The 23,090-nt window shown below is 56.5% G+C and overlaps 6 protein-coding genes across 6 annotated transcripts; 3 read left to right on the top strand and 3 right to left on the bottom strand.

The window, feature by feature from the left end:
• Positions 1 to 152: 152 nt before the first annotated feature.
• Positions 153 to 1,325, top strand: CCM_09301 (Phosphatidylinositol-specific phospholipase; the record flags this gene model as incomplete). Its single annotated transcript, XM_006674435.1, has 1 exon — positions 153 to 1,325. One exon carries the CDS (start codon positions 153 to 155, stop codon positions 1,323 to 1,325), a length of 1,173 nt encoding a protein of 390 aa, XP_006674498.1.
• A 256-nt stretch (positions 1,326 to 1,581) lies between these two features.
• On the bottom strand, positions 1,582 to 2,744 carry CCM_09300 (trypsin-related protease; the record flags this gene model as incomplete). The annotated part of the gene is made up of 2 exons (XM_006674434.1): positions 1,582 to 2,448; positions 2,508 to 2,744. The coding sequence occupies 2 exons, from the start codon at positions 2,742 to 2,744 to the stop codon at positions 1,582 to 1,584; spliced, it is 1,104 nt and encodes a 367-aa protein (XP_006674497.1).
• A 1,284-nt stretch (positions 2,745 to 4,028) lies between these two features.
• CCM_09299 (uncharacterized protein) lies at positions 4,029 to 7,650 on the bottom strand (the record flags this gene model as incomplete). Its single annotated transcript, XM_006674433.1, has 2 exons — positions 4,029 to 4,220; positions 4,273 to 7,650. 2 exons carry the CDS (start codon positions 7,648 to 7,650, stop codon positions 4,029 to 4,031), a joined length of 3,570 nt encoding a protein of 1,189 aa, XP_006674496.1.
• Positions 7,651 to 8,616: 966 nt separating this feature from the next.
• Positions 8,617 to 10,350, top strand: CCM_09298 (GNAT family acetyltransferase, putative; the record flags this gene model as incomplete). Its single annotated transcript, XM_006674432.1, has 5 exons — positions 8,617 to 8,706; positions 8,773 to 8,796; positions 9,115 to 9,192; positions 9,639 to 10,068; positions 10,124 to 10,350. 5 exons carry the CDS (start codon positions 8,617 to 8,619, stop codon positions 10,348 to 10,350), a joined length of 849 nt encoding a protein of 282 aa, XP_006674495.1.
• Positions 10,351 to 13,413: 3,063 nt separating this feature from the next.
• CCM_09297 (DUF221 domain-containing protein) lies at positions 13,414 to 16,245 on the top strand (the record flags this gene model as incomplete). Its single annotated transcript, XM_006674431.1, has 3 exons — positions 13,414 to 13,504; positions 13,573 to 13,699; positions 13,785 to 16,245. 3 exons carry the CDS (start codon positions 13,414 to 13,416, stop codon positions 16,243 to 16,245), a joined length of 2,679 nt encoding a protein of 892 aa, XP_006674494.1.
• A 3,046-nt stretch (positions 16,246 to 19,291) lies between these two features.
• Positions 19,292 to 20,422, bottom strand: CCM_09296 (uncharacterized protein; the record flags this gene model as incomplete). Its single annotated transcript, XM_006674430.1, has 2 exons — positions 19,292 to 19,796; positions 20,295 to 20,422. The coding sequence occupies 2 exons, from the start codon at positions 20,420 to 20,422 to the stop codon at positions 19,292 to 19,294; spliced, it is 633 nt and encodes a 210-aa protein (XP_006674493.1).
• Between the last annotated feature and the right edge of the window lie 2,668 nt (positions 20,423 to 23,090).

The following is a 23,090-nucleotide window of genomic DNA, read 5'->3' as shown; positions in this document are numbered from 1 at the left end:
AAATATACAAGGCTCAAGTGCCGTTGCGTATAACGGATACCTTGTTCTCGAACAAGTCGACCGGCGGGTTCAACTTGCGACGGCGGAGTCGCCCCGTTGATCGCCATCTGTTTGTTGCGCGCGAAGGGGCGAACCACGCCTTCCTCACGACCATGAGGTCGCATTCAAATAGCCGCCCCTTTCCGGGCCCTCCTTCCCGGTCATCCTCCTTTTCATCCTCGCCATCCCCGCCATCCTCGCCGCTCCTCGGCAAACCGCTCCCTTCTTCGCCTCCTCGCCGCCGCGCACGAACGTGCCATCTGTGCTGGCTCATCCTCATCGGCGCCACCATACTCGCCACCATGCTGCTCCTCCGCACCCTGCTCCTCCTGACTGCGCCATGCGCCGTCCTGGGCGGCTGCTACCGCGGCTTCCACAGCACCTTTAGCTTCGACGCCGCCGCGGCGCGCCACCCGTCCTGGATGGCGGCGCTGCGCAACGACACGCGCCTCACGAGCCTCAGCGTGCCCGGCACGCACGACACCATGACGTATGCCATTGGCAGCGACGTGCTGCAGTGCCAAAACGTGAACCTGACGGTGCAGCTGGCCGCCGGCCTGCGCTACTTTGACGTGCGCGCGCGCCTGCGCGACGACGCCCTGCGCATCTACCACGGCGACGGCGACACGGGCTTTTCCTACCAGGACGTGCTGCTCGAGCTGTTTGGCTTCCTGGCGGACAACCCGTCGGAAACCATCATCATGCGGCTCAAGCAGGAGGGCGGCCCGCTCGGGAGTCACAACTCGCTCACGTTTGAGCAGGCCGTCAACTACTACCGCCACAACTCGAGCATCACCGCCAAGCTGGCCGGCCGCCACATGCACGAATGGGACCCGGCCGCGCCGCTGCCCACCCTCGGCGACCTGCGCTCCAAGATCCTGGTGCTGCAAAACTTCCCCGCCGACAACGGCGGCCCCGCCAACAAGTACGGCATCGCCTGGGAAGGCGACCAGATGGTGCTCGAGGACGTCTGGATCGTCCCCGACGTGCAGCACCTGCCGGACAAGTGGACCGCGATCCGCGACGCCCTCACCAGGGCGGCGGCCGACGTCCAGGACAACAAGGCGCTGTACCTGGCCCACGTCTCGGCCAGCGTCGGCGTGCTACCAATCGAGGCGGCCGCCGGGCCCAAGAATAGGACCGTCGTGGGCATGAATGACGAGACGGGCCGCTGGCTCGAGGCCAGTGGTGGGAGTGGCGGCCGCACGGGGGTGGTTATTCTTGACTTTCCGGGCAAGAGAGTCATTGAGGCTGTCCTGGCGCGCAACGACGTCTACAAAGCTTGAAACACATAAGATGCATTGTTTTTTTTTATTCTTTGCGAATACAAAATGGAAGCGTACATATGCAGGTTGTAAATGGGTAGATGGCTGCCTTGGGCGTGTTACTGAGTAAGAGCCAAGACAGCCAATTATGAAGACTTGTATTTTCCATTCTATTCTTGACTAGAGGAGGCGTGGGCTTCTTTCTTTCTTCTCTGCCCCAAAAGAAAACATGGCAAATCCATGCACAGCACCCCGTCAAGTTTGACCACGGCCTTGTCTAGGCCAGAAGCTGGGCATCCGCGCACCGGACCACGCCGTCAAAGTTGCTCGCCACCTCGTTCTTCTGCTTCTCTTCAAAAGCACACTGCGCGACCACGCGCCGGCACTCGTCCTCGGGCACGCCGTACTTGTTGGGCCCGGCGGCCGTGGAGCAGAGCTTGTCCTCGTCGGCCCGCGGACCACCACCCGGCTGCTCCGGCGTCGCGGGTGGTGCTGCGGCGGCCCCCCCCTCGAGATGCTGGTTGATGAAGCCGAGGTAGCTGCTGACGCGGGTGTAGAGCATAGGCGCGTTGCTGCACATGAGCTTCTCTGCGTCCGGGATGCCCCACGAGGCGACGCCGACGACGAGTCCCGTGTCCTGCTCCATCAGCGGGCTGCCGCTGTCGTACCGGCACGCGTTCTTGCCGTCGCCGCCCGCGCACACCAGCGTCTGTCTGCCCTGGACGCCCGCGTCGAGCTTGTCGCACACACTGCGGTCGTGGATCGGGAGCGTCACCCGGGCCATGCGCTCGGCTGCATCGCCCCCGAGTCTGAATGTGGGTTTTTGCGTGCCCCTAATAGTGGTTTCCTTCCTGTCAGCATATCCTCCAATCACCGAGCAAAGAAGCGTGGCTCTTCTTTTCTTTCCCATAGTTGACACGTACCAGCCTGCGAGCACAGCCATGGAACCGGGCACGGCATCTGAGCCTTCTTCTGGGAGGGTAGCATAGCGAATGTTGTCGCCCGTCTCAATCGCGCTGGCTAGTTTGATGATGCCAATGTCGTTGTTGTAATAGGGCTCTTTTGGTTTTTTGTGGTTCGTAATGTACTCGGGGTGGTATGCCTTGGATGCGATCTTGGCCTCGACACCGCCTGCCCGGTGTTGCTATATAGACCCGGGTTGGCTTTTTTGCCCTGCTTTGCTTGGAAGGGGGTGGGACTTACCACCGATCCCGCCCTGACAGAGACAACTCCTTGGAGGCAGTGGGCAGCAGTAAGCACAGTCTTGCTGTCGAGCAAAGCACCGCCGCAGATACCGTTGGTGCCGGTGATGCTAACGACGGAGGGAAACTCGCCCTCCTTGGCATCCTCGCCGCCGACAACTCGCCTGTCAATGGTGGCCGCCGCGGCTGAATAAGCCGACAGCGCCACGGTCAGTGTAACGGCAGCCTGGTGCATCATGATGGCTATAGTGAATCAGGTATCGTTGAGGAATTGGTGGTTTGTGTGTAGAGGAGGGATCCAATGAGATTGTTGGAAGAGGATTGTGAAGAAGACGGCTCAATAGGGCAGAGAATTGTCTACTTTATATACTTGTCGCGACGCCCCTATCTACCACATGATAGTTGACAACGAGAGAAGATGACGAGGCAGCCAAGGATTCATGACTATTGCAAGGATAACACACGATTCACGATGGGAGGCACATTGGTCTAGGTCCGTCTCAAGGGATCATGTTCATGCATTTGACGGGAGATGATGTGTGGACTCACTTGACCCCGAGGATTCCGCTGCCGGGACGTATCTCGGCCAAATTGCTGCGTGTTGCTTTAGTTATCCATTGTCAATCCGAGTAAGGAATTCATGACTCGCCAAGCCACAAGAAAATGGAATAAGATTGCCATTGTATAGGGCCCGTTGAATAGGAACAACGATGAAGATGACAAAAGAGTCAGCCAAAAAAAAAAAAAACCCCTGTCGATATCTGCTGGCAGCCCAGTAGAAGAAGAGTCTTTGGCTATTGTTCTCCAAACGCCAAAGTCGTTGACGACCAAAATACAACCTTTAGAATTTAGCCGCGAAATCGGACTGAAAACACCCGGGCTCATATTTCGACATCAACGCAGAAGCCAGCCGGCTCTCCCCTCTCTATCTCTCTCCCCGCAGAAAATAAGAAAACTGCCGCGGCCCATGACGCGTGCGGTTTATTTTCTTTTCTTTTATGCGTTGCCTGTTTGGCATGATCCCAGCCAAATTGCAAAGGCAAGCATAGCCACACCACCTGACTCGACCTCTGGCGGGATACCGAAGAGTCTTTATATTCCTCCCTGTTGGTCCCAATATCAGAGACCACCTATTCAAGTACTGCTGGGGGGGGGCGTTTGCGACGCGGATAACTTATGCGTGATACTGGGCCCATGGCTTTCTGGCTCCATGTGTGTAAAAGTCCCTCCGACAAGTCCATCACCTTAATTACCCATCATTCTTTAGGACCAGTAGACGGGAGGAAGATGCCAATCAACTATCTTTTCGCTTGGTCTGTCAAGGTAAAACTTGATCCGTGATGTGTCGCTCTTCCATTGCAATCAGAAAACATCATTACTGTTCATGAACCATCACATATTGCCACAAATAACACATTCCAACTGGCTAATAATATTTATTGTGTACTAGAATAACCTCAGAAACGAAGCAAAAAAAAAAGAAATTATATACTCCAATAAATTTTTCAACGTCCTCTTAGACTCAAACCCAAGATCCGTCTCGCTTTCCCGATATCCCATGCACGTCATTCTTTACAATCTTGACAAGAGACATGAAACATTGCATAACATTGGCAGCAAAAATCCATTGAAAAAGCGCCTCGTCAACCCATAACCGAAGAAACCCCAAGATCCAGAAATGGCCAAAATGCAGCAACACACAAACAACGCCAAGCTAAATATCATAACATAAATAAAAACACATGGGTTCTCACCCCGACTCATACCCTAGGAGACTGTGACTCCTTGCGCTCCGGGCTCCCGTCACGGCTTTCAATAGAGTCCACCATCTGCAGCACCCTCGACTTGGCGCGCGCGCGCTCCAGCGTCACCGCCTCGGCCGTGCCATACACGGCCGTCGACGAGGGTCGCTGCCCATCGCCATCAGTTGAGTGACTCCTGCGCGGCTCCGCGAACCGCTCCCGCAGCAGGCCCGGCTCCGCCAGCGCGCCCTGTCGGCTCATGCGCAGCATCGTCTCACGGTCGAAATCGTCGTGCTCGCCCGAGCGCTTTCCGTATGTCACGGGCGTGAGGCTTCGCAGCGAGGGCGTGATAAACGGCGACATTTGGCTGCCGCCCACGTGCGTCTCGTCCGGGGGCCCTAGCACCACCGTCTGCGGCGCCGGTAGGTTCTGCGAGTGTGCGCCAGAAGATTGGCTCGACAGCTGGCTCACAGAGTCGAGCACCTCGGCGGTGTGCGGCTCGTGAATGCGCGGCGGGTCGAGCACCAGCGCACTAGGCTTGGCCTTGCTCTTGTTGATGGCCAGCGGCGCTGGCGTGTCGTCCTCGTCGTCATCGTTGTTATCGTTGTCGGCGGCATTGACCACCCGCAGCCGCTCTTTGGGTACTGTGAACATGACCTGCACCATCCGCCGCTCCACGGCGCGCTCAATGTCCCAGTCGTTTTCGACCTCGGCGGCCGCACCGCTCACGCGACGTTTGCTGCCGCCGAGATCGGCCTCGTCTTGGTCGCCCTGCGGAGGGTCGCTCACGTTCCAGTCGCGGCGGCCCTGCTTCCTACGCAGAATCTCACCGCTGACGCCGGCGAGCGGTGCCTCGTAGTCGGCGCTCACACGCTCCAGGGACGGCCGGCGTGGACTCTCCTCGCGCATCGACGACCCTGGCGACGGCGACTCGGACCCGGAAAAGACGCGGCGCAGAGAACCCAGCCACGTGCGCCGAGGCTTGTTCTTCGAGGGTGACCCTGGGACGGGGATGTGGTCGTAGTCGTCGTAGCTGCTACCGTGGAGCAGGCTCGGCGCCTCGGCCTGGAGGGTGCCAAAGCCAGACTTGGCCGTCCGGTAGCTGCCCGATGAGGAGCTGGCGGTCTTCTTATGGTACACACCAGCGCCTGCGAGCAAGCTATCCGCGGCACTCCGCGTAGACTCGGAGAGATTGGAACCGCTCCGTGAGTCGTCGTCGTGATACGCCGATAGGTGGTGCCAGTCACCGCGGGTAGGTGAGCTTCGACCAGCGCGATTGCGGGCATATCTTGTGAGAAGTGCCTCGGCACCACCATCCGCTTCTGATGACCACTCCTGCACGTCGCGGTCCGGCCGTTCGGGGCTCGGCGTGCCGCGGCTAGGAATGGCATACATGGCTGCCGCACCGGCCATGGCGCCCACGCCCGCTGCCGCAGCATTGTGGGCGGTGCGCGGCGGGGTTTGGAACGGATCGGCATGCACCTCTGACGTCGGTGTTAGAATCTCTTTTTCGCGGAAGCGGTCCTCGTCCTCGTCGTCCTCCAGAATCGGGTGAATCTGGCCCGGGGGTGAGGCAAAGTTGGACATGCGTCCGTCAGACGACGGCAGGTAGGGCACATAGCCTCCACGCAGCTGGCCGCTGACGGGTTTTCTTGTAATGGGGCCTCTTTCGCCGGAGCCGCCGCTCATGGCCAGGCTCTCGTAGCCGCCTTGGGCCTTTTCGGTATGCGTCTGCTGTTTCTCAGAATGGCCGTTGTTGTTTTGGTGACCCTCTCGCTGTCCAAACCAGCCCCATTGGCCGTAGCCGGAGGGTGGCTCCATGACGTCGTCGCGGTCGTTGAAAAACTCGGCATCTTGTGCCATGGCCTGGGCGGCCTCATCTCGTTTGTGGTTCTTTCGTTGTTTACGCTGGCGAAGGCAACAGAACAGCGCAATAGCGCCGATAACAAGTAACAAGCCAAGACCAAGGCCCAAACCTAGGCCGAGGCCCAGTTTCCTGGAGCGGCTGCTCGACTCTCCACCACCCGATCCGACGCTGGGCGCGTCAGGATCACTTGGGCTCAGGGATGGTCGCTCATATTCCTGCGTCCACGCCATCGAGGTCAAGTTCAGGAATCGCGCGGTATCTGGTGTCGCTCTCTTGCTCGTCGACGCGGTATCACTCGAGTTAATTGTCCAGCCGCCATACACCATCATAATGTTCCCCGGCAGCAGAGCAGCGCCATGCCCGTATATACCGCCGCCGTCGGGCTGCGCATCCGGCACCGCCCACATCCACGAGTTGTACGTTTGGCTCATCTTGAGCACCGCGAGCTGGGGCTCCGCCGCCGTGTTGACATCGCCCACCCAGCCGCCCATGACCACGACCTCACTCCCGTCCTGGCTAAGAATCGCCGTGTGGCCGGACCGGCTCGTGACCTCGGGCACGACGTCAGCCCTTTTGCTCATGCTGCCGCTGCGAATCAGCTCCGTGTTGGCCGTCTTGCTCACAGGCTGCTTGATGTCAATGTATGACCACGCCTGTTCGGGCAGACTCCACACTGCCGCTGTGCTCATGTTGATAAAGGCCTGCTGGGTGTGCCCGCCAAGTAGGATGTACGTCGTCTTTTGTGTTATCGTACCCGAGATGTTGGTGATTGAAGGCGGCTGCGGCGTCAGCGTGAAACCAGCAAATGGCAAGCGCGGACCGGCGGTCGACGCGATAGAGGCACTGTAGTCCGTCTGCGCGTCCCCGCTGTCCGGCGTCAGACTCATCATCATCTTGGTGTAGTTGGCGCTGGCCTGCCAGGTCGTCGCATCGGTGCCCGGCGTCTCGCACATGCCGCCGTAGCTGTACAGCGTCGGTTGGTCCATAACGGGCGCGAGCTGGGCGGAAAAGGCCAGCGTGCCGCCAAGGAAGAAGGGCGCGTCGCCGGGGCTCGTGTTCTGCGCCGTGTTGTGGGTGCCACGCTTCGTCCAGGCCCCGCTGCCGACGGTGGCGCCCGCGTCCTTGCTTTCGTCAAAGGACCAGACGGCACCGGCATCGCCACCGCAGACGCCGGCGTAGACGAGAACAGAGCCGTTGGCGGTGCGGACGGCGCCAAAGGCCGTCGCAGGGTCGGCATCGGTGAGAAAGGGCAGCTGGCTGGAGAGCAACTTGGGGCCGAGGTCAGCGTTGAGCTTGTTGTTGTAATCGAAGGACAGGAACTGCACGCTGCCGTCGTCGGCCTGCTTGAACATGTACGTCTGGCCGGCGCTGTGACAGGTCGATTTGCTGAAGCAGTCGGGCGTGAGGATTTGGGTCGGCACATAGGGGAACTGGTGTGCTGCCGCAGTCGTCGATGCGGTGACCAGCGCCAGTAGAGCTGCTATGGCAGTCCGCCGTGGCCGTCGCACAGCGCGGGGTCTCCATTGTGACCCCATCGTTTGTGGTATGTTCGGGTATATAGTGCGTCTGCGTATGGAGGAGGCGAGGGGGTTCGTGTTATCTTGGTTGTCGTCGCCTTCTCAAACCATGATGCTCCAGACTTTGTCGGTCAACTCGTTATTTCGTATTATGTAGATCTTCGTCCAAGTCGAAATCGCGCCACGTATGCGTAATCACCGGCACCTGGTACGACCAGCCTGACACAAGCAAACAAGAATGATATACACCAAGAATGATAAGTCTGTGGTCACCAGCGTAGAATACTAATTCGTGAAAAAAAGGGCAAAGGTCAAGATGGTAAGGAATGGGAAGCAAGGGAGAAGCAAAGTAATTTTCGCCCTGTGCAGAGCAGGCTGAAATGAGGCACAATGGGTTGTCTCGCCGGTCCGCAGTCTATGTATATCCAGGCCAAGGAAGCGGGGATCCTGGTAACAACTAGCAACGAGGAGGGGGGGAAGTCACTGGAGGGTGCGTGGCAGCAGGCTTATCAAGATGAGCAAATAGCATCAGATGGTTTCTGCTTGAACGACTGCAGGTAGGGTTTTTCCGCCAGCCACGGTTGTGGAAAACGGGGGGGGGCATCCCATTCGTCCCAGGTGAGCAGGTCCGGTGGTCTCGCTACGCAACAATGGGTTGCATCGACGTGAAATCCTGGTGGTTCGAGAACGGTCCTAATGTCAATTCGACTCCAAGCGCGTGAGGCGTGGTGGGCTGGACGGTGACTTTTTTTGTTTTGCTTGCGGTGGTTGCCACGGCGATGCCACATTTTTAGGTGGTGTGGGGTTTGTCCACTTGCGCGGTTACTGTGCTTTCGAAGCTCAGTGTGCTTTGCGATGGCGCTAGGATAGTTTCTTTCCTTTTAAGTTTTTATAAAAGATAAACAGGAAAAATCAATATTATTCAATGCTGTGATGCTTGCAAAGGAGAATCGGTGAGGGCGCCGTGAGGAAGTTGGCGAGCCTATGGACCAGGGTGAAGGCCAAGACGTACCTAGACAGCGAAACGTTTCCTTGCTGGTAACTAGCGTCTGGTTTGCTCGGCAGCGCCAAATGGTAAATTGTAACGTTTTGATTTAATCTTCAACGACCGCTGTTCGAAACAAGGGACAACGGTGCCAGACGGATTTGGAAGGTGGTATGGTTGTGAGTCCATACTATGGACTGCATACAGATTAGTATGCCGCGTAATGCACGCCGGCATATGTGTGACTCCACGTGAATTTGCTCCAGGGTAACTGTTGTAAGTCGGCCTCAATACGAGCTCGACACTTCTCTGCAGTTGCCTTTATTAATGAGTAGACAGCGTTGGAAGCAAGGTCGAGAACAGATGTACTATTTGCAAAAACTGATTAATAACCCGATTGGTTCTGAGAACCACGGTCACCAGTAGCCAGGTTCACCCCGCCACCAGCCCCATTCATCGTGAGCATCGAAGGTAGTTAGGTACTGTTCCGATCGTAGGTGAATGAACATACCAGCGCATGGATTCCAGCTCAAGTTCCTCTCCTAGCCCTAGAATCCTGTCAAACTATCTTCAATGTTAGTGCACCTATCAAAGAGCCCGCGGCCTGGAGAGTACTACTGCACTGATCGAGTGCCTGATGAGTCGTCAAACAAGTTGCTTACCCACAGAAAACACGGCAGTACAGCAACCCATTGGATTCTTGGTAAAGCACGACTATCAATCAGTCGGTGACGCAACAGCACCGTCTACACCGACTGACCCCGAGTAGTCGCAGCACTGCACTTTTGCTACTTGGTAGCAATGACCGACTTACGAACACTTTGAGAGCCAACTCTCGCGACGGCCTGACTAACACCAAGTTGATGACTCTCACCCCATTCCGCGGCCCTCCGTCCCCACTCCGGAGGGCGCGCTCAACAGAGCCGCTCGGGGCCGGGACCTAGACTTTAAAACCGGCACATGCCTTTCAGACTGTCCTCCAGAAATGATACACTTCTTCACAAGTAGAGCGCAACATTAGCATAGCAGGATGCCTCTACAAATGAGAGCGGCCACCGACGCCGACACAGACGCCATTGCCCGTCTGGCCACCATCGCCTTTGACCCGGCCACTGACGCCATCGCTCGGAACCTCTTTCCGAAGCGCCTGCAACCGGCGGTGCCCCGGCTCGAGGACCCTGCCATTGCGTGGAGGCGCACGCGCAAGGGCCTCAAGATGCACACGGAGCGCATCATCCTCATGGTAGTAACGGACGACGAGCTCGACGACCAGATTGTCGGCTTCTCCATGTGGGAGGAGCCGCTGCCAGACGGCCAGCAGGGCGAGTCCATGACCAAGGGGCTTGTCCCGTGCGAGACGTTAGACGAGGAGGCATATCAGGAGCTGCGCTGCGCGAGCGGAGCGGCCACGAATGAATCTCTCGGCAAGGATGGCTCGAATCACATGTGGTGTGAGTCTTGACGAGGTATTTGCGAATTGTGCATGAAGATACTGACAAGCGGCAGATCTTGACTACCTTGGAGTCGACCCAGGCCAACAGCGTAGAGGAATCGGAAAGATGCTACTTGAATGGGGCATGGAAAAGGCACGGGAGCAAAATAGAGACGCATTTTTGATTGCGACGCCAGCAGGTATTCCGCTCTATCTAGCAGCTGGCTTTGAAAGCCTTGGTTCCTTTATGTTGTTTGACACACCACATAGCTGCATGATCAAGAGGCGGCCGGAGCCATAGGAACAGTTTGGGGAAGTGGGATGATAGACTGCCTTGGTATGACTAAAAATTCACACATAAGTGATTTAGAACCGAGAAATGCCCTGCCATTTCAATATGGAGCATCTTCCGGCGACACGATCGAGTGAGGTTGGCTGTGCGAGATGTCTGTGATTCGGACAGTCAGTCGCCCAAAGTAGTTTGGTGGTGCACCATACGCGTGTTGGCTTTGGGATAGCGCAGAGCAGCCAGTGCGATTTGAGCAGTCGGTTCCGGCCAGAAAAACAGATTCGAACAGGAGGTGTGATGATGTCATGATCAACGGAGTCGACCGCTGTTTCCACTGTTGGACAAGGTTTGGAGCTGCACGCCCGCCAAGCCTCACGGCACAGGTCGCGAGATCCTGACCGGCTATTAGCTCGGAGGTCCTGGACCGGATTCGCAAGTCGAACACTGGAGACCAGGCACCAACTGTGGTCCGATTAAAAATCTTTCCTCAATGTGCAGCTCAGTATCCCAGGTTGTTATCCTGTTTGCCTGGGCATGCGCGGCTGCTAACGCGGACGGATCGACAGCCGCAAAGAGACTTTGCTCTCCACCCCGGCCAATCTCGCATCCCCATCTTTTTCGGTAACATCCCTTGCTGCAAGATGGTCCGGGATTATGGCTGGCTGTCATGACGATTACAGTGCATATCCGGGACAACCCGTGGTTGACCAGCCCGTGTAGACAGTGTCTGGGACAACCCGTGGTTGATGAGCCCGGGAGACAGGATGTAACTAACGTTAGGTCAGAGTCTTCAATGAAGGCGAGGGACCGTGTTTGGAATTGTCTCGCAGTCAGGCCGTGACACGTGTTGCAAGTGTAGCGTATCGAGCGAATCTTTGAAGGTTCATTTGAACGTTTATTGTGGTGGTTGAGTGCTCGCGACAGGTCATATAGGTGACTGACTGGATAGCGACATCTGGGACCACAAATGCAGCCACAGCCCAAGCAGTCGGGTCGTCGTGAGCCGAGAAGAATTTAGTGTGGGTGGTAATGTGTATCAATGGTGGCGTTTACTGAGTCGGATGTTGAAGAAGAGGGTGTGATGCAAGATGGGTCAGGACGGAGGGATGAGGCCAAGTTCAAAGTGACAGGGTGCTGATCAGGATTAACGGATGAAAATCGAGCAAACGGACGAGGCAGCTGGCGGGTGGCACTGACAGTTGGCAGTCCAAACATTTTGCCAGTTGGCAGGTGGAGGCGTTGCAGGCGTTGCAGGCGTTGCAACTTGCCAGCTGTGTCGATGTGGCAGTGTGAGTGTGGCGCTGCACGACCAGCTGTGCAGGGGTTCGCAACGAGGGGCCAGGACGAGGACGCATTGCCGCAGTGTCGAGTTGATGAGTGTAATAAAGTGTAATGAAGTGACGGGTGCATGAGTGGTCCACTGGCAATGGTCCCTGTAATAATTCAACTGTCATAATAATAATGGCAACAAACTGGCATCTGAGGCCATTCTTCTCTGAGGTGGGGCGCAGTTCATCCGGCCCAGAGATGATACAGGGGGCTAGTTACGGGGAGGCTTGAGAGCAGAGCCATCGGGACTCCCAGTGCCTGCCTCACAGACTCTGGAAATTTTTTTAAGATTGCATGTCCAGTCAGTGGGGACAGTGCAGTGCGTAAGAGAGGAAAATAAGTTGAAGTAAAAATCAAGAATACTTCCGAAGTCGAGACGAAGTAGACATGTACGAAGTAGTGGGCATTCAACAGACCAGCAGTATGAAGTCTGCCAAGATGAAGCCACGACGCAGCTTGTTCTGCCGACTTGTTGCGGTTGTTGATGGGCATGCCGCTGGGTGTGGCTGGAATGGCGGTGGATCGAGCACGACGTGTACTGGTAGGTTTGGGCACGCCGAACTGATGACACAGCCATGTGGTAAGGACCACCAGTAGGCAAGACAAAAGCATGCAAGCGAGAAGCGACTGTAGTTTAGTTTGTTTCTCGTTCCTGCGAGGTAGTATTCCTAACTCGACAATTCTACAGCCAGATATCTCGAAACGAAAAGTCGGCCTCCTCTGTGAGACATGGCTGGGTAACACCGGCACTCCAAGGACCCCGGCGCACTGTGCAGTACCGACATCTTGCTGCAAGCCTCCTGCAAGTTCCAGCGCGTCAGGCCTTGTCTGGAGCTCACATGCTCGCAGAGGGCCTCGCTATCCCCTGTACTTGGGCCACACTCTCAAGGATTGAACAGAGAAACTTCAGCTCCTCTGGTCTCATCGCCCCCACTTGGCCCCACCTCCAGATCGGCACCCACTCCAATATCCAATCCGTGCCCCACCAGTCCTGGCGACAGTATCGCCTTTGCTACCAATTGCTACTTGTGCCCACGACTCTCGACTTCTAGAGAACAGCAACAGTCCTCCACTTTCAGCGCTACTAGTAGCGTCAAAGCCACACTCTGGGCTGCCTGGCTTCCAAGACATTGATTTATTACGTCGTTGATCCAGTCCTGCTATAATGTACCGCTTGGTAGTGCGCCGATGCGTAGCCATAGCTCGCTCCTCAAGCTTTCCTTGGGCTAGCTTCCTATTAATTTCCCTTGCGCCTGATCGCTTCTCCCTGGGCCTCCAAACAGCGATCGATTCTTCTTAAAATACTGTTGTCTGCCCAGGCTTCATTCTCGTGTCTCAGCTTCCTCTTTCTTGTCCTTCTCAGTGCCCACCCCGTGTCTCGCCCTCCTGCCGTTTGCAGTGGCCACAAGCGTACTCTGTACTCCATACCGTGTAAACACAATCGCTCGCGGTCCTGCTACACCAAAGGGCCACCAAGTCTACACACCTTGGAGATTAGCTGCAAACTCAAATCTCCCCATACGCGACTGCTGCTGTCTCGCCCTGGCTCATCCCGATAAAACTAGTTTCTCTTGGTCGCAACAAGGACAAAACCCCTCCGACTCGCCCACTCGGACCGCTCTTCGGTTTTCCCTTTTTACTCTGTACGCCAATCGCGACATCCTGCCACCGCCCACTACGTCGGCCTCACCACTTGCACAACACCCGTTCTAGTCGCTGCACGTAGCAGTCGACACCTCATCCACCATGGGCGCCTTTCTCAGCTGGATCAATGATGCCCTCGCCAAAGATCCTAATCAGGGCTCGAGTCAAACCACCTCGTCGTCGTCGCTTTCGGGTTCGTCGCCCCTCACGCGCAGCAGCGCTAGCTGTATTGTGCTCCTTTTGCTTACCCTTGTATCTCAGGCATGATTTCGACACTGGTCCCTGTTCTAGTGCTCTCCGCCGTCTATTTCATCATCTGGCTCGTCGCCAGACGTTCTCAGACGCGCTTCTACGAACCGAGAGCATATCTCGGGTCACTACGGCCCTAGTAAGTACAACCACCGCCGTTTGCGCCGCCAATCACGCCGCCGTTGCCACCACCGCGAACCTTACTTCTAACCTTGCAATTCTAGCCAGCGGTCGCCCGCGCTTCCCAAAGGCTGGTTCAACTGGATCGGCCCGTTTTGGAGACTTCCTGACGAGACGGCTTTGCGCCACCAGAGCCTCGACGCCTATCTCTTCATCCGCTACCTCAAGGTCTGCACTACCATCGCATTCGTCAGTCTCTGCATCACCTGGCCTATCCTCTTTCCCGTCAATGCGACTGGCGGCGGGGGCCAGAAACAACTCGATGTTCTCTCCTTCAGCAATGTCGACTCTCAGACGCACAAAAACTACTTCTACGCCCATTGCTTTGTTGGTTGGGTCGTTTACGGCTTCATCATGTACATGATTACCCGCGAGCTCATCTTCTACATCAACATTCGCAACGCCTTCTTCAACCACCCCAACTATGCTCGCCGCATCTCGTCGCGCACCGTCCTCTTCACCAACGTCCCCCAAGACTATCTCAACGAGGCCCGTCTCGAGGCCATGTACCCCGGTGCTATCCGTCACCTCTGGATTGCTGGTGATGTCAAGGAGCTCGAAGAGGAGGTGAACAAGCGTGACGAGACCGCTCTCAAGCTCGAAAAGGGCGAGGTTACCCTCATCAAGGCCGTCAACAAGGCCCGCGCTAAGGAGCTGAAGAAGAAGGGCGGTAATGCCGAGGATCAGGCCGCCGTCACCCGCGACGCTGAGACAGGCAACATCGCCTCCCGCTGGGTTCCCGACAAGAAGCGCCCCTCGCACCGCCTCGGCTTCTTAGGCCTCCTCGGCAAAAAGGTTGACACAATTGAATGGGGCCGCTCCGAGCTCAGGGAGAGCATCCCCAAGGTTCAGGCCGCCCAAGACCAGTACCTCTCTGGCAACTACACCAAGGTCCCCGCCGTCTTCATCGAGTTCAACACCCAGCGTCAGGCCCAGGATGCTTACCAGAGCGTTAGCCATCACACTGCCCTCCACATGGAGCCCAAGGCTATTGGTATCCAGCCCCAGGATGTCATCTGGAAGAACCTTGGTCTCCCCTGGTGGCAGCTCGTCATTCGCCGCTACGCTGTCTATGCTGGCGTCACTGCTCTCATCGTCTTCTGGGCCATTCCTGTTGCCATTATCGGTGTTATTTCTTCCGTCGACACCATCAAGGGTCTCCCTGGTCTGACCTGGATTGGGTCCATCCCACCCGTTATCCTGGGTGTAGTCTCCAACCTGCTGCCCTCGGTTGCTCTCGCCATCCTCATGTCCTTTGTTCCCGTCTTTATGCGGGGGTTCTCTCACCTCGCTGGCGCCAAGACCAACACCGAGTCTGAATTGTTCACTCAGCAGACGTACTTCATTTTCCAGGTCATTCAAGTCTTCCTCATCCGCACCATGACCAACGCCTTCGCCGACTCGATCGTGCAGATCGCCCAGGACACGTCGAAGATCCTTCCCGCCCTTGCTACCAACATTCCCAAGGCCTCCAACTTTTACATCTCGTACTTTATCGTACAAGGTCTGACGATTGCCATTGGCACCCTTACCCAGGTTGTCGGACTGGCCATCTTCAGAGTGCTCTACAAGTACCTCTCTGGCACCCCCCGCGCCCTCTTCGAGAAGTGGACGACGCTGGCTGGTGTTCTTTGGGGAAGCGTCCTTCCCGTCTACACCAACATTGTCGTGATTGGCATTACGTACTCGGTCATTGCCCCTCTCATGCTCTTCTGGTCCACGCTTGGTCTCTTCCTCTTCTACCTCGCCTACCGCTACAACCTGATCTTTGTTAGCGAGACGACTGTGGACACCAAGGGTCTCATCTACCCCCGTGCTCTCAAGCAGCTCTTTGTTGGTGTCTACCTTGGTGAGGTCTGCATCTTTGCTCTTTTCGTTCTCGCCAAGACGCCTGGCCCCGCTGTCCTGATGGGTATCTTTGTCTTCTTCACCATCTTGTACAATATTACTCTTCTCAAGACGTTTGGTCCTCTGCTGCGCGGTATCCCCACCAGCCTGGAAGCCGAAACCCAGCTCAGCGCTGGCCACCTTGGCACTGCTGGCACGGGCGCCGCCATTGACGACAAGGCGGAGATTGCCGGGAACGGTGCCAACGGTGCCTCTGTTGGCAATGGCGCCAATGGTGCTCATGCCAAGGGCAGCTCTGTCGCTGCGCCTACCGCTGCCAAGCCTAAGGGCAACATCTTGCAGCGCTTCCTCAAGCCCTGGATCTACTCTGACTACCACGTTCTTCAGAGGCTCATCCCTGCCAACGACTACGATCTGCACGATGAGATCTCGGCCGAGGCTTCTGCTCAGGCTTACCTGCCGCCGGCGGCTTACAAGCAGGTGCCCAACCTCTGGATCCCTCAAGATATCGCGGGTGTTTCCAAGCAGGAGATTGCCGAGACCTCCAAGGTCATCCGCATTTCCGACGAAGGCTGCACTCTGGATGAGAAGGGTTCCATGCACTGGGACGAGGACAACGCGCGCCCTCCCATCTACACGGAGAAACCCGAGTATTAAAGGACGTGTTTGACGGACGTCTGTAATTTTTTTTGATACCCGTGTGCTATCAGGCGCACCCTAACCTACCTAGTCTACTGAGGGCGTACGTGAGTTTACGAGCTGCCAGAGCACAATTTGGTCGAACTAGAGCTGTTACGACAAAAAGAGCTTTTTTTCTTTGAATGGTTGAATTTCTCGGTATGCTTTCATGTTTATGGGAGGAAGCCAATGATGTGAAAATATTGGATACTTTGTGTTTTATAGTATCTTGGATTATCGGTAGCTATTCTGAAAGACGTAATGTAATGATTATTGCTAATTTTCTGTGCCGAGTCATGCATGGCTGGCGCGCTTGGTTGTCTAGCCGCGCAAGCGTGAAGGTGTCTGGGATGCCCTCTCTACTACCATGAACTGCCCGTGCCAGTGTCGGCGCAGACTGCTGAGAAGCCATGTGCAGTGTCAGCGCAGACTGCTGAGAAGCCATGTGCGCCTTGAAAGGAAGTCGACTTTCCGAGTTACCGTCTGATTCAGATGCACCTAGCACTTATTGCCGACGCCTCCTGGTGCGGTGGAGACGACTCAGATCTCCGATGCGGATCTGGCCTAACAGGCAAGGCCAGATCTGATGCAAGACCCCCCCCCCCCCCCCTGCACAAAGACTGCACAACATTTAACATTTGCACCAAGGGCCAACCTGGTCCCCTGGTACTTGCAACAACAACAAGGCAATATTGCTGCCTAATTGATGCGGGTTACCGATGTACACTGCTGCATTTTCGTGGAAAATTGAATGCCATGGTGTCTGCGCGGCGCTCCCGCATCTGAGGCTGGTAAAATTTTGCCTTTGCCGCTGCGTGCACGCCTGCGTTCCAGACTCTTCACAGCTCAGCAAAATGTCCAAGCAAAACAAGGTCACGAGATGAACTTTGCAAAGTCAGGAACGAATGGGGACTCCCGGCCCCCCACGCACTCCCCATTGCCATTCAAATTAGGCCGAGAAAGATTCCTCGCCTTTTGCCATGCTTGTGGCGTGTTGTCAATTATCGCGTGCAGATACGTTGCCTGCTGCTGCATGTCTCGGGTGCCTTTTTTTTCGCCGCCCCCGCCGAAGCTTGGGTACCAGGAACACGCAGCGCGGGCATCACTTGGGGCGCTCGCAGAGGTATCAGGGACTTGGAATGTCGTTGCAGGCGACTAATACGAGAGCCTCAACAGGGTGCGTTGCCGTTGCAGTGGCCAACTGTACAAGGCACAGGAAATAAGGCAGCCTCACGCCGGATACAAGTCTGTGGCGAGAGCCGGCGCGCCAAAGAGGCAAAAAGTAGGGAACGGCCCTCGACCTATAAATATACACATGTATGCGCATTGGGTGGTGTTCAGAATCAAACGCAAGAGAAAAGCGAGTGGTTCGGTGCTGTTGATTGACGCATCTCTGCCGTTACCAGATCTTCCCACCAGCAACAAGTCCATCCATAACCAAGGTATGTCCTGACAACCTGCCATCCATTCCTTCTTGTTCTAACAAGAGCTCCAATCCTCCCAGCAATCTCAAAACACCATGTCCAGAACCTCGGAATACACGGAGCTCTTCACCTCCCTCCAGGATCTCCTCGCCAAGGACACTTCCCAAAGCATCATCATCATCGCCGTCGGCAGCACCCAGTGCGTCGAAGCCCTGGAGCGTTCCTCGGCGAATCTATTCCAAGAATCCTGGCGCCGCAAGCTGCGTTTCTGGAAAGGTATGGCCCCCCTCCCGCCTTTCCCCCAGGTTTCCCAACTCTGACTGGACACTTACACATACACAAACAGACCACCACCGTCCCTGCGTCTACTTTTGCACGCCCCGCCAACTCCCCGCCGCCCTCCTCAATGCCGAAGCCCTGTGTGAGGCGCGTCCGCTCCGGCGCCAGCGCAGCCTCGCCGTCGTCGCCAGCCGCGCCGTCAGCTCGCTCGACCTCGCCGTCGGGGACCAGGTGCGCTCCCTCGCCGTGCTGGGCGCAAAGCCGCACACCCCATCCTCCTCCTCCTCCACGCGGAGCCTGACGCTCGGCGCGTCGTCGAGCTTCTGCGATGTGCCCATGGCCGAGTGGCGCCGCCGGCAGCCCTCCGGGTACAGCCTCCTGACCGGCCCGGGCGTGCTCGTGCGGTCCCCCGCCGCGCGCCTGCGTCCACAGCAGCAAGACGAGCTCGACGAATACGAAGTCGACGCGATCCGGCACCATCTGGAGACCATGGAGCGGCGGGCGCACGGCGGGCGTGGCAGCGGCCGCCGCTGGAAAGCCTCGGCCGCCGCCATCCTCGGCGTGCTGACGGGCGGCGCGGCGACGGCGGCGGCGACGGCGGCGGGTGCGGACAACGAGGGCGTTTCGTTTCGTGACGAGGACGGGAGCAGCACGCTCGCGCTGGCCGGCATCGGCTTGAAGGCGACGCTGGTGGCCGCCGGATGGGGCTTGGGGGCCGGCGCGGCCGCGGCGCTGCTCGTGTACGTGGTGCCGTGGGAGGCGTTTTTTGGCCATTTGCGCAGACTGCTGGCCGGGTTCTGGACGTGGATCTGTGACTTGTTCTCGCGCCTGCAGGACGCCGTGCGCTCGTTTCGCCTGAGGGCCGAGGAGAAGCGCAGAGAGCGACGCAGGGGAAGAGGTGCGCGCCGCTCGTCCCGATCGCGGAACTCGTACCCCGAAGTTTAACGCTCCGGACGGCTGGATTGCTTTTGCATTCGGGAGTACTGTTTCACGCACCGAAAAAAAAAGGTCGGAAAACCGGCGGCTGCTTCTTCCAAGGGCTGCCTGTGGGCTAATGATCGATATTTTCATAGACTTTTATCAAGGGCCTTAGATGCATTCCAAGATATACAGTTTAGCTATCGTATTATGCTACGTGGCTATCAAGGTTGTAATTTCTATGTTTCCAGTCTTTAAAAAACAAAGTTGCTTTGAACTATGGAAAGCAGTCGAGATCTTCGTCCCCAGTATACAGATGAGAAATCTATCTTGCAATTGCCCCCTCTAGCATATAACGTATACAAGTCAAGTATTAAATACAAAAGATCAACAACATGGTTCGTTCACTTGTTGCAAGCGGGGTTCTCGCCACTGGCACAGCTGGCCAGTCCCTTTCCGATGCCGTTCATGACGTTGCTGGCGCCCTTGGCCAAGTGACCAGCCGCGGTGGCCACGCCCTGGACGTCGTTGCCGACCTGCTGCGCCATGCCCTGGACCTCGCTGCCGACCTGCTGCGCCATGCCCTGAACGTTGGCGGCGACCTGCTGGCCGGCCTTTTGCACGTCCTGGCCGACCCTTTGCGTGTCCTGGCCGGCCTGCTGCACCACGGCCTGGGTGTCGCTGACGGCCTTGTCGGCGCCCTGGCCGGCCTGGACGACGGCGCTGGAGAGCGCCGCGCCGCCCTTTTCCATCATGGTGCCGGCGTTGTTGGCCAGGTTCTGGATGTCGCTGCCGAGGCGCTGGCTGCCGTCGCCGAAAACGCCGCGGGTGTTGACCTCGACCGGCGTGCTGCTGCTGACGGGAGCGGCCGAGACGCCGCCGGAGACGGCGAAGAGAGCCGTGAGGACGCTGGTGATTCTCATGTTTTGACTTTTGAAGAGAAGGGGAAAAAAAAAGTGATGTAAGTGGTGTAAGTGGTTTTTCAATCTGCAAACGAATGACGTGTCCAAGTATGGGAAAATGAGTGTGGAAATTGGACAAGTTGGATACACTTGGACAAGAAGAGAAAATTGAATATATAGGGGCCATTTTACTCATGTGTTTGGGTCGGAGTTTCCTGAATAATTACAACAGCTCCTCAATGCAACGCAACAGGTGGTGATATCTACACTCGGACTTTGTCAGGGATTAAGCAAGGGTCCTCAGGCAATAAGAGCAGGACCGAGCACTAGTTGTGTCCGCCAGTTGGCCTCCAGTTGCAAGTTTCGGGTGAATTAAGGTTCAGGAACGGACAACTGCGCTCAGTCGACCAATATCCGAGTTAGTGGACTTTATGCGCAACTTCGCGTTGAATCTGAGCGGCGCAGGGCTGAGTATAGTATATAGATAATACATATAGATGCTTGCCAAGGGCTGCTACATTCGTGGTAAATATCTGCGAGGTTTTCTTGGCAGCGGGCCGTGGGCCAGAACACGTGCAATGAGCCCGTCAACGAAGCAAACATGACCGTGCTCGTTATCCTTTCGTCCGCCATCCCGGCCGCGTCTTTGTTCTGCGCCCCATCATGTATGTGTGTTCTTGCCGAGAATGCGTCGGTGAGGGCTTCAAAAGATGCTCTGCCAAGACGACACTGGCGAGTTGTCATGGCCGGTGCAACCGGGAGAGACTGTCTCCGACCTATTCACAGAGACGTGGGAATAACCCGTTGTAGTTAAAGAAGCCCTCTATTCTGAGATATGCAGGATATGAAGTCGTGGCCAATAGTTTGCAGTTTCTGGGGCACAAGGAGAGAGTGGTGCTGAGGAAAGCCGGTCTTGCCGGACTGTTGCAGAAAGGCTCGATGCAACCTCGGGTGCAATGAACCCTGTATCCACGTATCTGTATCTCGTGGGCCAATCGTCGCCAAGCACACTGCGCGGTTGCATTGATACTCTTTTTTTTCTATAATTAGATGTTTCCGCCCGAGGTTGTGTAAGGCAGCGTTAGCCGCGTGACGGAGCAGAAGTCCACGGTGCAATTTCGATTTTTTTTTTTGGGTACTGCCTGAGAACTGTATAATACCAAGACAAAGAATCAGTTCCAGCAAGGTTCTTTTCCTTTACTTAGATGTTCCGCAAACCCTTCCTGTCAAAATTTCTTCCCTGTGCCACCACTCACACCGCCAGCCACCACGCCACATCAATCTGTATCAAATAATAAATGCGGAAATCTGAGAAACCTGAGTCGAATAGGTATTACCTGAGGGTCCAGTAAAATAAATAAGGTTAATGCGTCGTGAAATTGTTTGCGGCCTGCTGTGTGACCTCTGCAATTGGTGGAGGATTCCCATCTGGCCCCCTTGTCGGTTTGGGCCAGCATCTTCCCACCATCACCCATGCTCACCCGCGAGAAGACGCAAACACCACACTCTGGCCTCTCCAGTAGCGGCTCTACGCGAGGGCGACGCACTGGCAATCGTTCCGTTCCGGTAAGCCAGTATATCAGCATGAAGCGTATCAAGCGCGCGCCCATCCCAGACCGACCGGCAGTTCTCGGGTGCCGATCGTCCCCCAGGGCGCAGGAGCGCCAATCTCCAAGCCGTTTAGCTCAAACAAGCTACGCGTCTCTTGCTATCAGACAACTCGCGCGCGCCCGCGACAGCTGCACTACTACTTGGTACAGTCGATCGAAAAGGACCTGCGCAAGTGCAATCTTGTGTGGCGTCAACCGATTACCCAGACAAGCCCCGGGCATGTGTCTCGTCAGAGGAACAAGGCAAAAGGCCAGCGTCATGGGTCCTCAGCACGAGGTGGGCTTCTGTCTTTGTCCCCCAATTATCTGCTCCGGACGAACGAGCCAGGGAGCAAGGTGGCCAGGCCCCCATGCACGCGCAGGAGAGTGATCTATGCCTTCGCGGGAGGGACGGCCATCGCCAAGCACGGTCTTTGGGTCCGGCCGTCTCGTCGTGGCCGGCCGAGAGTACGCAGCGCGTTGGCAATTATGGAGTACAGTACACCGGGCGTTCGAAACGTTCTCCAGGGGGGGCGCTTGCTTTGTCAACATGATGGAGCAGTTGTGCACGCCGCGGCGTTGATGCTGGCCAAAGGCGGCTTGGAAAGGCGGCCACCATGAACGCCGCGGTACATACGACGACATCAATAGACCTGTCAAAGAAGGCCAAAGCCTGTTTCTCCGTTGCGACGGGCTGCTAATACGGCGGCGGGGTCTGTGGCGCGTCCACGAGTCCCTCCCCAATGGCGGACGAGTGTGCCATTCTGAAGACGAAGGTCAGGGAAGAAGCGTTCAGGGTTTCCACGCGGCTATCGCAAAGCTTTTTTGGACTACATACAGGCCGATGCCCTCTTTTATCTGGACCAAACCCCTGCAATCCGCATAGAAGACTTTATTCTGAAACAGACCCAACGATCCGCGAGGGAACAGACGAACGAAAGCCCACGCCGCTCAACGCAGCTTCCGGGAGGAAGTTCCGGGAGGAAGGGCCAGAAGAGGAGCCGGATTTCCATCAGCCACTCACAAAAGTTGAAAGCCATTGTGAGGGTGCCATCAGTGCCTCCCTAACAGCCATAGCTAGAAGTGGTGGGGCTGCAACACACGGAATTCCCCCCCGCGCCTGGTTTAGCCTCTGTTCAGCGCGCCCGTCACAACGCCCGCGCAAACAATTCCCAAAAGAATAGAGCATCAGTAGCGAAAGCTTGTACGTAGTGCAATCAACATGAGGGGATGGTAAAGCTAAAAGATAATCGGTTAGCGGCCGGCCGATGCTGCTCGATTCCTGTGGCCCGAGTTGTACCCTCATTATCAGGAGCCAGCTCTGTCTCGGTGGAACAATGCTAAAGACCACATCAGTCTCACCTCTATTGTTTTGCATCCTTTGTCTCTTCTTTGTCTTAGATTCATCACTGGCCTTATAAGGATGGCTCCGATTTTCGTGCAACGGTCCATGGCTCAATCGATCTCATTGATTCACCAATATCACACCACCACGCCCCAAGCTCACCAGTGCAGCCAACAGCAGTGCCGCGGTCCAAAACCATCCTCGAAATCCGCCGCCAAAGGGACTGGAACACCGCTTCACCAGGGGGCCACGGGCTCGTCAACAAAAGCCACATCAAAAACCGGAATGATGGAAACACCGCTTCCTCAGGCGACATCGCCGCCGCCCAAGCAACACCTCCAGACCAACAGGTCGACAGCCCCGAGCC

Source organism: Cordyceps militaris (genome assembly GCF_000225605.1).
Source record: "Cordyceps militaris CM01 unplaced genomic scaffold CCM_S00008, whole genome shotgun sequence".
Classification (NCBI taxonomy): domain Eukaryota; kingdom Fungi; phylum Ascomycota; class Sordariomycetes; order Hypocreales; family Cordycipitaceae; genus Cordyceps; species Cordyceps militaris.
Note: the sequence above shows the minus strand (reverse complement) of the source record. Positions and strands in the feature narration are given on the sequence as shown.